The 15,952-nt window shown below is 38.9% G+C and overlaps 1 protein-coding gene across 6 annotated transcripts in view; it reads left to right on the top strand.

Moving 5' to 3' along the window:
• The window catches only part of DCX (doublecortin), a 107,098-nt gene extending 91,809 nt beyond the window's left edge, over positions 1–15,289 (top strand). For 4 of the 6 annotated variants that reach the window (XM_087427387.1, XM_087427388.1, XM_004440497.2 and 1 more), the window contains exons 6-7: positions 1,086–1,180; positions 12,740–15,289. In XM_087427387.1, coding sequence (XP_087283513.1) covers positions 1,086–1,180; positions 12,740–12,796 — 152 coding nt within the window. In that variant the 3' untranslated portion in view covers positions 12,797–15,289. The remainder of the gene's footprint in view (positions 1–1,085; positions 1,181–12,739) is intronic. The other 2 variants (XM_087427389.1, XM_087427390.1) reach the window with 1 other exon arrangement.
• The last annotated feature ends 663 nt before the right edge of the window (positions 15,290–15,952 follow it).

The following is a 15,952-nucleotide window of genomic DNA, read 5'->3' on the forward strand; positions in this document are numbered from 1 at the left end:
AGGGCTGATCTTCCTCACACATACACAAAAAATTAACTTTAGCATGAGATGTCTGAACGTGAATCCACTTTGAAAGCTGTTTAATTGTTCCATTTCAATCTACCACATTTCTTTTTACATGACTAGATATTTTAAAAGCTCATTAGCAAGGGAGTATAAAACAATTTGCAAATACAATGGAATATGAAGATGTTATATACTAAACCATCTTCTTTTCAGCATTTTATTGACTAGAACAAATGGGGTGAACTCTGACTCAGGCCACCAATGTCTGCCCTCCTCTGTCTCTGTGTCTTTCTCCCTAATTCAAACTTCCTCATTCTTCTCTTCTCTATTTCTTACCCTTTCTTGTCTCCCCTCTCCTCCATTCTTGACCTCTTTCTCTCTCCTTTATGATTCTCTCTTCTGCCCATTTTGCCGTTTGAGCCTTTTTTTAATGTTTCACTCTCTGTTTCTCCTCCACTTTCTTTTTCATTCTTCTTCCTGTCTAGACTCCTTTCTCTTTCTTTCCTTCTGTTCTTTTCACCCAGAATGAGGGAGGGAAGAGAGAGTTGGGGGAAAGATGAGTAGAAAAAGAGAGGAGGGGGAGAGATTGACAATGGGGCTGTCCTGCACCTGCCGCATCATCTGCCACAAAAGGAGATGTGCCCCAGTCTGAATCACCCATATGTCTTCCCCTTTAAGGTAAGGCACATAACCTCTTTGTGCCTCACTTTTTTCTCACTTACAAAATTGAAACAAAATAGTACGTTCCTAGACTACCTGCCAGAGATGTTGTTAGGGTCAAACTTGGGAATGAATATGAGAAAGATTTGAAAAGAACCAGACCCCTGTAATTGGAAGCACTCAGGGGAAAGGGTGGGAGGATTACTGCCTTGCACTGCTCGGGGATCTAATTAACTGAGGATTGAAGTTCTTGCCTTTCTGAGGAATGTGTTTCTTTTCACCTTTGTTCTACTCATCAAATCACTTGGTTGTCTGTGTACTTTGTTTGAATGTTCTTAGTGCCTTTGGAGGGGAAGGATAACGTGTTCCTTTGTATGCTGTTGATTTTTATCCCTTCCTTTTCTCTTGCCTTGGGCTAGCAAATGGAACCTCAAGCAGCCAGCTCTCTACCCCCAAGTCTAAGCAGTCTCCCATCTCTACGCCCACCAGTCCTGGCAGCCTCCGGAAGCACAAGGTATTATGTCTCTTATACCTTACTAAACCCCTTTGCACTCGGACTTTTTTGAATGGCTGGGTGAGGGTTTTCTCTTCCGTCTACTTCAACAGCACATCAAGGCCAGAATTTCCCTTCATCTGGATCATTAATTTGAAGCCCTGGGAATCCCAGAAGGGGCCAAGTTTCCAGTCATTTTTATTTATTCCTCTGACTCCCGGTTCATTTACTTGCAGTTACATTTAACCAAAAGGAAGAAGTACAGAGTTCCCAAATACCCATTCTGAGCAATGGTGTCACCAAATGATGGCTCAGGGGATGGGTTGAGCATTTGTCTCTCTAATTCAGACACATAGCACAGAAGGCATTGAGGGCAACTTATGTCCTCAGGCACCAATCAATAGAAGTGACATAAAGGAAGCAGTCAACACAAGTTAACACTGAGTTTTTCCCTTTAGATTTGCTGGACATTAAAATATGAACAGACCCTAGTTTCACTATGTATTCTTCATTACAAGGCAGATTCTGGTACAGTGTAGGAAGAGAGGGCATATATACATTGCATTGGCCCTGGGCACCATTTACACCTCTAAGTCATTCTCAAATATATACCATTAAAATATTAGAAGTGCATAAATTCTCTAGCCCCACTTTCTAAACAGATTCCCACCTAGAAATCTCTCCTATACAGAAAATCTGGAGTAGTCACTGCCTTGAACCTCATCTCTAAGGCGATGTGGATGTGGTTTCTGCTTTGATTATCACACTCTAGAGCAGCTTTCTCTAGGATTCTCTTGTCTTCTCCCTGCTCAAAAGACTTGGTGTGAGGTGAAAACAGGCAAAAAGCCACCAATATGGCCAACTCCATCACAGAACCATAGATGATCAGAGCGGGAAGAGATCTTAGACAGAGATAAATTAGTTTCATTTGACTCTTTCAATAATCTTATGAGGTTGATATTTTACAGATGAAGAAATTGAGATCCAGAAAGTTTAGTTACTTACTAGGGTAACATATCTAGGTAGTAGCAGACAGGACTGGCCCCCAGGTTACTGCTAGCAGTATGCTGCTGTCACTTCCCACTAGCTCGCTTTTACATCACTTCCTAACTCTGTGTTCAGTGACATCATGTTGGTAACTAGAACTTAGCCATGGTAGGAATATTTACACTGTGGAAATCAGCAAATACTACAAATTAAGGTGGTTGGTTTTTTTCCCACAGGAAGTCAGTTGTTAAACATTTAACAGCGCACCACTGCCTAACATCCATTTTCATTTCCTTTTCTCTACATCAGGACTTCAATTTCCTGGTTAATCTGACCATTACCTCCTCCATCATTCCTAATGCCTGTTTCATTTCTTTAATGACCCCTTTAACTTCTGGTATTGACCCTGCCTGACCAGAACCTTCTAATTGTCCTGCTGAGCTATTTGGTTTCCCCAAAGGAGGATCTCCTGAATTGTCTGTGTAGCCAGCATCACCCAGAGATTATGAGATGGATGAAAATTGCTTTTGCAGTCAGCTTTCAGTTATTCTTCTGAGCAGCAAAGCTTGTTAATGTGGACATTCCAGGATGGGGAGTAGCCTACTTTTGTTGTTCCACTCTCCACATAGACCCTCCTCTGCTACATTGCTTCTTACTGTGTCTTTGCCCTATGCATGTCTGCCTTTACTTTCCTTCTGAAAAGTGTGATCTACCCCACCACTTTCCATCAGTACCTTCCCCAAAGGGCTGGGGGAAGCTTGGGCATTTGGTCTGCACACTTGAGTCATTTAGCTTTTCCACTGACATATTCAGTTCATTTAGGCTGAGGACCCATCATCCATAAGCCCATTGAGGTGAGTGCTGGCATTGTTAAACCCTTTCTCCTGGTTGGGTTTGCAGCCTATTTGTTTGTGGGGTGTTTTTTTTTGGGGCGGGGACTCAATTCTAAACACTAATTTAACCATTGAAGGACTAGAATAAGCAACAGGTGGCATCATTGTCTTAGAGCCTCACTGTTTTCTTAACTGTGAAATTTTCAATATATTATTTTATTTTTAAAATTACTTTTTATGACAGTTAAGCAAACAAACATTAGGTAATAAATTATATAATTTTCTAGAGAAAACTTTAAAAAAATTTAGATTTTGTATAATTCTCACTTTTTTTTAACTTTTCACTTTAATATCATTTCAAATTTACAAGAGTTGCAGGAATAATACTAAGAACTTCTGTATACTCTTTACACAGATTCACCAGTTGTTTATACTTTGACCTACTGATTTTTTGTGTTCTCTTTCTCTCTCTACACACACATATACATTTTTTCTATTTTTTTTAACCATTTGAGATTGTCACAGACATCCTGCCCCTTTACCTCTAAATACTTCACTATATATCTCCTAAGAATAAGGACATTTTCTTTCATAACCATACTACAATTATCAAAATCAGGAAATTTGCACTGATGCAATACTATTACATACTCTAGAGTCCATATTTAAATTTTATCAATTGTCCCAGTAACGGGTTTTTTTTGTGTGTGAGGAAGATCAGCCCTGAGCTAACATCCATGCCAATCCTCCTCTTTTTGCTGAGGAAGACTGGCCCTGAGCTAACATCCGTGCCCATCTTCCTCCTTTTTATGTGGGATGCCGCCACAGCATGGCCTGACAAGTGGTGCATTGGTGCTCGCCTGGGATCCAAACCCAGGCCGCCAGCAGCAGAGCACGTGCACTTAACCGCTATGCCGCGGGGCTGGCCGCCCAATAACGTTCTTTTTCTGGTCCAGGGTCTAATCCAAGATCACACATTACCTTCAGTTATCATGTCTCTTTAGTCTTCTTTAATCTAGAAAAATTCTTGAGTCTTTTTTTATCTTTTAGGATAGCATATTGTAGAAATGAAGAGTACAGGCCAGTTTTTTGGTAGAATGTCCTTCAACTTTAGGTTTGTCTGATGTTTCCTTGTGATTAAATTCAGATTATGCATTTGGGGCAGAAATGTCATAAAAGTGATGTTGCATCTCTCTCAGTAAATCCTATCAGGAGGCAATGGCCTCATGCTCACACCACCAATGATGGAGGGTGAACTGGTTTTTCTGAATAAGCTAAAAAGTGTCTTGTGACCTTCCTCCGTCCCCCTGGGGTTCAGGTCTCAGCTTCTTGCTCCTTCTTTCACACAGCTACCTGAGCTTTAGCACCATCAAGGTCCTTGGGCAGTGGGCCTAAGCAGATCTCATCTGAACTTCCATCCAAGTGGACCTGAAAGGTGTGAGTCATGGTGGAGACAGGAAGCAGGTGGCTGAGGCCATGACTTTCCTCCTGCGCAATTGGAAACAAACTTGAAGTCCCAGCATCCCTTTGGTAACTTTTGATGGCTGTGGCAGGGCCCTAAGCTGTAATGAGCCCCTTGGCTTCCCCTCTTAAGCAGCTCACGGAGAATCCTCTGTAATGCAGCTGTGGTGGGGTTAGCCAAAGTCCGCATACTCGAGTGCTGCAATATGGATGCAAAGTAAATCCTTGTATGGTTAATGAGAACAACATTTTGCATTTTCATGCTGCTTTTCCCTGTTGCGTAGCCGTTTTCTCATTTACCCTTGTGATAACCCTGTGAAAGAGATAGGGCAGATAGCATTTCCATTTTACAGATAAGAAAAAGAAAGTGCCAAGATTAGACAGCCCCAGTATGATTCAACAATTTGGAGAAGGTATCATGTTAAAGATGTTCAAAAAGCCTGGAAACATAGGGAAAATTTTTCATTGATTTTTAATTTTTTTCCAGATTAGTGATTGCACTCATGGCTTTAAATTTGAAGACATTTTACTTCCGAAGTTGTCTGGAGACTGAAGGAAAATATATTCGACATATTATTTAAAAATATAACTAACATTATATAAATATATATTTTACTCTGTTTCCAGACTTTTTTTTGTCATCCTTTAAGTGCTTGGAGAGATAGTTTGATGCGTAAAGCAGGGTCCTGACCCTTAAATCATAGACACCACTCTAAGTGGATTTTGGTAGTGTAATCAAGAGCAAACAAAAGGACTGCAGGAGCACAGAGGAGGGTGGGAAAGACATCTGACTGGGGGAGGGTGGGAGAAAGGAAAGCTTTACAGACTAGGTGACATTTACGTCGGGTCTTGAAGCCTGGGTAGGTTTTTGATGGCTGGTGAAGAGAATGGGCAGTCCAGCTTAAAAAAAAATCAGCAAGAACAAAGCCAGACCATCAGAAAAGTGCAGGGCACATTTGGAAAAAAGCAAACCCAAACCAGAAGCCAGGTTTCTCAAGACTCCTCTCTGACTTCCTTTGGACCATAAGCTCCTTGGACCAGAGACCAAGTTTTTGTTTTCTCTAATGCAATAATATCGCCAGCACAGCTGTATTTGTTACAAACATTTTGTTCTGGAGGGCTCCAAGGGACTAAGCAAATGAATTTCAGGTGCAAATTATTTGTATTGTTAAGCAATATGTGTTTTTCTGTATTTCTACATATCAATCAACAAAAATAGAATGTTGAGATAATTCCTTTTCCTGAATATTGTAATACCCATACAAAAATTTTATTTTGAATATTAAATAAATTGATGGAGGACTGAAGTTCATACCTAAGCCTAGTCCTACGGATTGTCTCCGTAGCCTGCATCTCACCCTACCCATTCCAAGTACAGCAGCTGCAAGTGGAGTCTTCTCATGATTCTATCCCTAGGCCTGTCTCCCCTTCCTCTGAGATAAAAGTCTGAAACAATCTTCTCAGATAATTATATCCACCAACCAACCAACTACACTGAAGGGACTGTTACATGAACAATTAAGAGCAGGAATGAATGCTGAAGCCTAGTGGTTCAGTGTGGTGGGACTCAAAGTGGCCTCCATAAAGAAAAGGCCCTTCTGTACTGCCTGAAAAATGTCCAGCGAGTTCACTAAATTGGCAGTGTCTGTCTCATTTCTCTTGCTTTGCTATAACTAAAGAAAAACAAAATGCAATGATCCAAGTTATATTTTATAGAATTTTAGAACCAGCAGAAAACTTAAAGATTTTATAGTCTACATCTTCCTCAATTTTCAAATATAGAAGCAAAGACCCTGAAAGAGGAAGTTAAATGGCGAAGTAAGGCCTAGAACCTAGGTCTCTGACTCTTAATCCTGTGGTCTTTCTGCTACAGTGGACGTGCATTATGTGTAAATTTAACTTATGGAATTCATCAATAGTCACAATATAGTCATAGAACAAAACTGCTACAAAACCGTCTCTTACATTTGTACACATCAATACAAACTGAATATTACTATATACATTATACATCATACATGCATGTGGCTGTATAGGGTTGCATGCTCAGGAATCACATAAACAGCATTTAATTGTCAATGAAGGGATTTTCAAAGGTACCATTTTTTAAATAACAGCTTATTGAGATGTAATTCACATACCATAAAATTCACCTTTTTAAGTGTACAGTTTAGTGGTTTTTAGTATAATCAAAAACTTGTGCAAGAATAGATTTATCACCCTCAAAAGAAACCCTATGCCTGTTAGTCGTCACAGCCCCTTCCCCCTCTACCCACCTCCTGGCAACTACTAATCTACTCTCTGTTTCTATGAGTTAGCATATTCTGAACATTTCATATAAGTTTCCCTCTCAGCACTGCTTTAGCTGCATCCCATAACATTTGCTATATTGTTTTTCCTTTATTTCAAAAGTATTTTCTAATTTCCTTTGTGATTTCTTCTTTGACCCATTGGCTATTTAGCAGTGTTTGTTTAATTTCCACATTTTTGTGAATTTCCCAAATATCTTTCTGTTTTTGCTTTCTAATTTAATGCCACTGTAGTCAAGGAACATATTTTGCATGATTTCAATCCTTTTAGATTTATTGAGACTTGTTTTATGACCTAACAAATGATCAATCCTGCAGAATGTTCCATGGGCTCTTGAGAAGAATGTATATTCTGTTGTTGGATGGAGTATTTTATAGATGCATAATTATTTGTAGCGTCGTTCAAGTCTTTTCTTTCCTTGTTGGTCTGCTGCCTAGTTATATCCTTTATTGAAGGTGGGGTATCGAAGTCTTCAACTATTATAGTTGAATTGCTTATTCCTCCCTTCAATTCAGTCATTTTTTGCTTCATGTATTTTGGTGCTGTGTTGTTAAGGTGCATATATGTTCATAATTGTTGTTTTGGATGTATTGACCCTTTTTATCATTATAAAATGTCCTTCATTGTCTCTAGTAACAATTTTTATCTTAAAGTCTATTTTTTCTAATATTAGTATAGCCACTCCAGCTCTATTTTGGTTACTAACTGCATGGTAAGTCTTTTTCCATCCTTTTACTTTCAACCTATTTGTGTCTTTGAATCTAAAGTGTGTCTCTTTCAAACAGCATAGAGATGGATCATGTTTTCTTTTTAAATCCATTTGCCAGTCTCTGCCTTTTCATTCGAGTGTCTAATCTGCTTATGTTTAATGTAATTACTGGTAAGGTAAGAATTACGTCTGCCATTTTGCTATTTGCTATATGTTTTATGTCTTTTTTGTTCCTTTATGCTTTGATTTCTGCCCTTTTTGTGGTAAACAGATATTTTTCTAGTGTACCATTTTAGTTCCCTTGTATTTTTACTAATTTTATTTTGAGTTCTTTTCTTAGTGGTTGCTCTGGAGATTACATTTAACATCTTAATACAATCTACTTTGGATTAATATCAACTTAATTTTAATTGTATATAAAAATTTTGCTATAGTATAGCTCTGTTCCTTCCCTCCTCCCTTTGTGCTTTTATTGACATACAAATTACATCTTTATACATAATAAGTCCATCAACACATTTTTATAGTTACTAGTCCATGTAGTTGTCTTTTGAATTAGATAATAGAAGAAAAGAATTACAAAAATAAATCTATATTGTCTTTTGTATTTATCTTTACCAGTGTTCTTTATTTCTTATGTGGATTTGAATTACTGTCTATTGTTTTTTATTTCTCCCAGAAGGATTCTCTTCAGTATTTTTTGTGGGACATGTCTGCTAGCAACAAATACTCTGTCCTTGTTTATCTGGGAATGTCTTGATTTCTCCTTCATTCTTCAAAGATAATTTTGCTATATTTCCTTAAATGGTATGATCCAGTAAGTCTCCCAGCCTTTGCTGTGGTGCTCTGTGTGTGCATTGGGGCATGATTTCAATGCTCTGTCAGGTAGTTTACAACTTTGCCTTAGCATTCACTTGCTGCTTGTGTAGTGCCTCAAGGCCAACCAGAGGTGAGAGGTTAGGGCATTCTCAGCTCTTTTCTGAGAATACGTGTGCCCAGCCATAGAGATTTCTGGGAATATGTCAGAGATTTTCAAAGTCCCCTATGGACATTAATTCTCCAGTTTTTCCTTTTAAGGTTTTTGAGCAGCTTCATTTGTGCCAACTGTTCCCCCCCCCCCACTCAGGCAGCTGTGATTTTAAACAATTGCAGCTGATTAATGCTTCCTGAAAAGGATGTTCACAATGAGTGTGCTCTGAGTCAGGTGGAATAAAGAAAAGCCCTATAGGGCCGGCCCCGTGGCTTAGCAGTTGGGTGCACGCACTCCATTGCTGGCGGCCCAGGTTCAGATCCCAGGCGTACACTGACGCACCGCTTCTCCGGCCGTGCTGGGGCCACGTCCCACATACAGCAGCTAGAAGGATGTGCAGCTATGACATACAACTATCTACTGGGGCTTTTGGGGGAAAAATAAATAAAATTATTAAAAAAAAAAGGGGCCGGCCCCATGGCTTAGCGGTTAAGTGCACGCGCTCCGCTGCTGGTGGCCCGGGTTCCGATCCCGGGCGCGCACCAATGCACTGCTTCTCCGCCATGCTGAGGCCACGTCCCACATACAGCAACTAGAAGGATGTGCAGCTATGACATACAACTATCTATTGGGGCTTTGGGGAAAAAATAAATAAATAAATAAAGAGATGCTTAGAGTTTAAAAAAAAAAGAAAAGCCCTATAAGTGAGAGTTTCCAGGGAGCTACCAGACAGGCCAAATAGTGACAATTCTCTGGGAATGGGGCATTTTGGGGAGCTCCAAACCCATTCTGCATCCTCCAGTGGCTGCTAGATTGCTGTTTTTCAGATACTGTAGTTGTGAGGCTGTTGGTTTTCAAAGCTAAACTAGAGCTGGGAAGAGGGAGAATGGAAATAGAGCAAGTTAAAGCCCAATAAATCTTGATATTCTTACTGAGAGTCAGCCATTTTTCTTAAATAAACACTTTTTGGATTGTTGCAAGCCTTTGGTTGATTTCCAGAGTTCTGAAAAAGTTGATTTTGACAATTTTTCAAGTGTGACTGTATTTATGTAAGAGCAGATTTTCAGAGTCTTTCTCTCCCATTCTGGAAATCTAGAGCTCAAAGATAATTTTTATTATGTTCAATTTTTACTTTACTCAATTACTGGAGAACTATATCCCTCCAGAGATGCAACTCCATTGTATGCCACTTTGCCTCAATTCAATTTTACAAGTTTTTATTGCCCTCCTATTGGTTCCTCAGAATTGTGCTTCCTGTTTCTCAGTTTTCTAAGAAATTTTGTTTGGTAGTTTAGAACAAGAGTGCCAAATCCTGCCTATGGCCTGGTTGTTTTTAGATGGCCCCCTGATGTAAAGAATATTTATTATATCTCTAAGGGTTGTAAAAAGAAAAAAAACCCAAACAAACAAGACTATGTGACAGAGACTATCTGTGACCAGCAAAGAGAGCCTAAAATATTTACTATCTAGCCCTTTACAGAAAAAGTTTGTCAACCTCTGATTTATAGCGAAGGGATGGTGGGTTGGGAGAAGTGAATTTATTTGTTGTAGTTGCCTTTGTTGTGTTAATAGTGATTCAATATTCCCTTGAAGAGTCCCAAATAATAGCTGGAAAATACCCTACAGATTGTCAGTTTCAAAGTCTGCATTTTCTTGATGAAGAAACCAAGAATTAAAGACTTGCTCAATGTCACAGTACTAATTGGCCAGGGCTAAAACCTCAGGTATCTGAATACACTTTACTCCTCTTTCCATTCTAAGCTGCCAAAAAGTTTTCCTTCCCCTTCTTTCTCAGCAGAAAGCATTCTCAATGTTAGATAAATAAGTCCCTCTCCTCCCCATTCTTGTCCTTCTTCCTCATCTTCACTTTTTCCTCTACCTCAAGAAGAAGCTGTACTCTCCAATTTTCTTGGACAGTCCTCTACTGAAGTTCTCTATTTCCATCATACCAAAGAGACTCTCTCAAATATCCACAGAGTTGACCCTAAATTTTCCAGTTTCCTTTAGTATCTTGCTATAATGTGAATGAAAACAGTGGTTTTCAAACTGTGCTTCATTTGGGGATGGGTGAGATTCTGCCTTCCCCATGTCTGGTTCAACCAGAACAACTGCACTTTTATTTATTCTATGTATTGGGCTTCTAAGAAAAATTTCATTTGAATAGAGGATTTAAAGGGAGAAGAGAAAAAGAGATTGAGAGAGAGATTTGAAAATCATTGATTTAAACTATGGGATGAATTAAGTCCAAGAGGAAAAAAATCCAATTAGAAAATGAACACAAGACACAAAGAAACATTTCACTGAAGAGTGCAAAAATCAATCAATGGAGGATTTCCAAATAGAGCTCTGGGAGCAATGGAAAAAACCAATGCCATATCATCCATCTCTCCTCAAAACATTGACAAGGCTTGGGGCAATATTGGAGCCATGAATCTTAATTCATGTTCGGAAATGGAAGCATCAGGAATTAAGTTGGAAGTAGGTAGATGGGGTACATTTTCTGAGTTAGGCATTTGTTCAAGGCCTGGCAGTTCTCTGGGAGCCTGAAATGAACCTGCATATATATTCACAACTGATTTTTAACAAAGGTGCAAAAATCAGTCACTGGAGGAAAGATAGCCTTTTCCATAGTTGCTGCTGGACCAATTAGATATCCATAGGCAAAAAAATGACCCTCAACCTAAACCTCACATCTTATGTAAAAATTAACTCAAAAATGGATTATAGATGTAAATGTAAAACATTTAGAAAGGAAACAGAGGAGAAAATCTTCTGATCTTCGGCTAGGCAAAGACTTCTTAGATTTGATAACAAAAACACAACTCATATTTGGGTGGTGAACGTGATGTAATCTATGCAGAAATACAAGTATAATGATGTACACCTAAAATTTATACAATGTTATAAACTAATGTTACTGCAATAAACAAAAAATTTTTTAAAAAAAGAAACTTTGAGAGACATATAAACAGATTGCACTGTATGAACCTTATTCCCATACTAATTTCAATAAATTATAATTTTAAAAAAAACACAACCCATAAAAGAAAAAAAATAATAAATAGGATAAATTAGACCTCATCAAAATTAAAAACTTTTCCTCTGTCAAAGACCATGCAAAGGGTATGAAAAGACAAGCTATAGCCTGGGAGAAAATGTCTGCAAGCCACATATCTAACAAAGACATATATAGAATATAAAAATAACTTTTAAAATGCAACAGTAAGAAAAAATGAACAAAAGACACAAAGAAACATTTCACTGAAGAAGAATTACAGATGTCAACTATGCACATGAAAAGATGTTTAACGTCATTAGCCATCAGAGAAATGCAGATTAAAACTATAATGAGATATCACTACAGACCTACAAGAATGACTAAAATAAAAAGTAGCAAAAACACCAAATACTGGTGAGGATGTGGATAAACTGGATCACTAAAACTTTTCTGGTAAGAATGTAAATGGTACAGCTACTCTGGAAAACAATATGACAATATTTACAAAACTAAACATGCAATTACAAGTAGTTGTACTCTTGAACATTTATCCCAGAGAAATGAAAACTTATGTTCACACAAAAACCTGTACATGAAGGTTTATAGCAGCTTTATTTGTAGTAGCCCAAAACTGGAATCATCCCACATATCGTTCAATGGGTGAATGGTTAAACAAACTATGGTACATCCACACTAGGGAATACTGCTCAGCAATATAAAGGAGTGGACTAACGATACATGCAACAACTTGGATGAATCTCCAGGGAATTATGCTGAATAGGAAAGTCCAATCCCAAAAGGTTAAATACTCTATGATTCCATTTATATAACATTCTTGAAATGACAAAATTATAAAGATGGGAAACAGATCATTGATTGCCAGGGCTTAGGGATGGAGAACAGGTGGATGTAGCTATAAAGGGGTTGCATGAGGGAGCCCTTTGGTGAGGGTACAGTTCTGTATCTTGACTGTGGTGATGGTCACACAAATATAGACATGTGGTAAAATTACATGGGGCTACACATGCACACACACACACAGACATACACACACACAGACACACACGCACACACGAGTGCATGGAAAACTGCAAGATGATACCATTGGGGGAAATTGAGTGAAGGGTGCATTGGTACAAGGATATCTCCTTGTACTTCAATTTCCTGTGAATCTATAATTATTTCAAAATAAAAATTAGAGAAAATATTAATTAAAAAAACAAAAGCAGTCATATAATCTTGCCCATATCAGAGCCCAAAGCCCAAGATGCTAAGAAAAGGAGAATTAACTTTATCCCTTATCTTCTTACAGGACCTGTACCTGCCTCTGTCCTTGGATGACTCGGACTCACTTGGTGATTCCATGTGAAGGAGGAGAGAGCGTTCAGAGTCCAGAGTACAAATCCAAGCTTACCGTTACAATAGGGTACTTCTGCTCAAGTGTCCAACAGGGCTATTGGTGCTTTCAAGTTTTTATTTTTTGGTGGTGTTGTTATTTTTAAAAACATACTGTAATATGTTGGGTTTATTTTCCTGTGATTTCTCCTCTGGGCCACTGATCCACAGTTACCAATTATAAGAGATAGATTGATAACCATCCTTTGGGGTAACTTTCCAGGGATGCAAAATGTGCTAGTCCATGACGTTTCTATTGAATATTTAGGCGACTGCGTTATTTTCCCCGTCTCACTTTGCTCATACATGACAGTCTTCCTTCTGTAGAGGGTTGCTTACATACACATCACTTAAAATGTGTGTGTGGGGGGAAAAACCTCATTGGCAAATCCAAGAGTGACAAACACAAGTGCCCCTTGTCTTCCGATCTCAAGAATGCTGGAGGCTCCTAGGAGGACGGCAAGGCAGCTTCCCAGCCTCGCTCTTCACTCCTGATTGAGCCCCGAGTTTGTTGTCTAGCACCAATTCTGGCTGCCAAGGGGGAGAAACACCAGCAACTTGTAATTCTGACACCAGATGCTTAGGACCCCAGTGTGAGGGCTAGCTAAAAGAGACTAGGCAGCATTGGGAAACACTGTAGACATTTCAGTAGAGTTTATAAAGCACAGTGAATTCCTTGTCAACCTCTCCACTGGGACACTTTGGAATCAATAAGCAATTAATAAGAGTTGGGGGTGAGGGACTTCATATACCGGATTCCACTAGGAGGCTGTCTAACATAGCAAGTTATTACACAAACTGTATGGTATCCATCTATCTCTATTCTATTGAATGCCTTGTAAACAGCCAACACTGAAAACACTGTGAAATTTGTTTTCAGGTCTGACACCTTTTGGTCGCTTTTTATAGCAGGAAGCCAATATCCTTTTTATAAAACATTTCTGTATTTCAGGAGCAAACTCTTCAGGCTCCTTTTTTATAAACTGGTGATTTTCTTTTGTCTAAAAAACACATGCAGAAAATTTATCAAAAAAATGCAGAAGAATAACGTAGTTTAGAAATCATGCTGTCACTGCCAAACAGAAACCTCCAGGAGAAAACAAAATGAGTAGCAGAGGCCAATTCAATAGAATCAGTCTTTTGATAACTTTTTAACAGTTATGCTTACATTAATAATTTCAATGTGGACCAGACATTCTAATTATATTTTAAATGAATGTTATGGCATATTTTAAGCAACTCTTTTTTATCTATAATCCTGGTATTGCATACTGAAGACACAGAAACCTTTCACTCGTCTTTAACACTAGAAAGGATTTTCTCTTTGCTAAGGAGTGATCATTTGACATAGTTCTTAGTCTTTGAGGTACAGGTTCATAACACTGCTTTTTGTTTGTAATCACAGCCCATAATGGCAAAGACAATGAACTTTAAGTGAAAGCCATGCATGCCAATTCTGTGTTTGCTTTTAGCAGATATGAAGATGTCCTTATTTCTTTGTAATTGTTCGGATAGTTTGAAAGGTGCAGCATTCGAAGCCAAGCTGCTGTTTGGCTATTGAACGACTTGCAGTTGTTCCTCCACTTTAACTGGAATAAGCTTGCTGTGTGTGTGTGCAGCTGCTTCATAATTGGGAGATACTACAGGATACTCCAACATGGATCAGTGACAACGGCTGATGTGCATTGTGTAGGAGGGGACTCAATGGTGGAAGGAGTAGCTCAGATGCCCCAGACAGGCTTCAGATGTCCTTAGCTACAAGAAACATTTTTGGTTCAAGAAAAGTCCAGATGATGGTAGTACTGGTTCCTGGTTAACAGGTCATTGAAGAACCCCAAATTTGAGAATCTCTTTTTGCCCCTCTTCTTTATTTGTAGGCCTGTTAGAAACCATTAAGAAGCCCATTTTACTTACCCCCTACCTCTTTCTAGAAGCTAAGGTTTTCTTAGTACCTCCCAGAATAGTTTGTAGTTAATTGGGAAAAACTGGTACTTGGAATGGGGGGGTGTAGAGAGTGGTAAGAGGCCTGTTTGTAAAATTCAGGCCCGATCCCCAAAGATTCCACCCATAGTCTTTCTCCAGATCTCATTTAATCCAATTCCTTCAATTTAAGATGAAACAGAGGCTGAGGCAGCTCAATGACCTGCTGGCAAAGAGCAAGACCAGAGGAGGAATTCAGATTTCCTCATGTGCAGGCCCTATGCTACCTCTCTGAGCATTTCCTTGCTTGTGGAATATGCACCATTAGAAAGTACTAAATGGACATATTTTCTTTAGAATGATCTTTGAACCAACAATCTTCTATAATAATAGTAGATTTTCCATTTTTCTTTTAATCAATTATAAGGAAATGTTTCTGTACTGCCACTTCAGAGGGGCTTGACATAGTTAAAAATTCAAGCCTTCAATAATTGCATTTTAAATTAGCCCATTTTCAAGACAAAAAATAAAATTGTAACTGAGCGCCTTCACCTCTGTCGTTCATTCCCAGTTTTACCCAATCCAGTTTTACCACTAAAGTCCCATTGTGTTACCTTCTGCACAGTCAGCAAATATCAAGTATTTAGCAAGCATTTACATCCACTCCCCCATTCTCCCTCCTTCTTTTCACACACACACACAAACACACACGCAATCCATCTGTTGCTTGTTCCTACCTCCTGATTTTTCTCCCTTACAGAAAAAGAAATAGGGACAAAGAAGGGGAAAATGTATATATGGGGGCTGGGCTGAACAACTTCATAAGTAGTGTTAACTAGGGGTAAATTGAGAGAAAAGTTCCTTTTCTCTTCACTGTTTGGGAAAGGATAGCCATTAGCATGACTGCTTCGTGTCCTTACAGACTTTAGTATTAGCCTAGATTGAATCATAGAGTTTTCTAGCTGGAAGGAACCTTAAGATCACATCATCTACTCCAAATTCCTCATTTTCAGGCCAGGAACGGAGATACAGAGGTAAAGTAATTTCCCCAAGGTCACACAGCTGGCTAGGGGCAGGGCTGGGATTAGAACCCACATCTCCTGGCTCTTATTCCAGGGCCTTTTCCCGCTGAACTGTATTGCCTTCCACTAGGCTCCTGAGAATTCTTTCCCAGGGTCATGTTGCATCTTGGAGCCATATGCTGCTGCCC

This window comes from Ceratotherium simum, chromosome X (genome assembly GCF_057802395.1).
Source record: "Ceratotherium simum simum isolate JZ-2026a chromosome X, ASM5780239v1, whole genome shotgun sequence".
NCBI classification, from domain to species: Eukaryota; Metazoa; Chordata; class Mammalia; order Perissodactyla; family Rhinocerotidae; genus Ceratotherium; species Ceratotherium simum.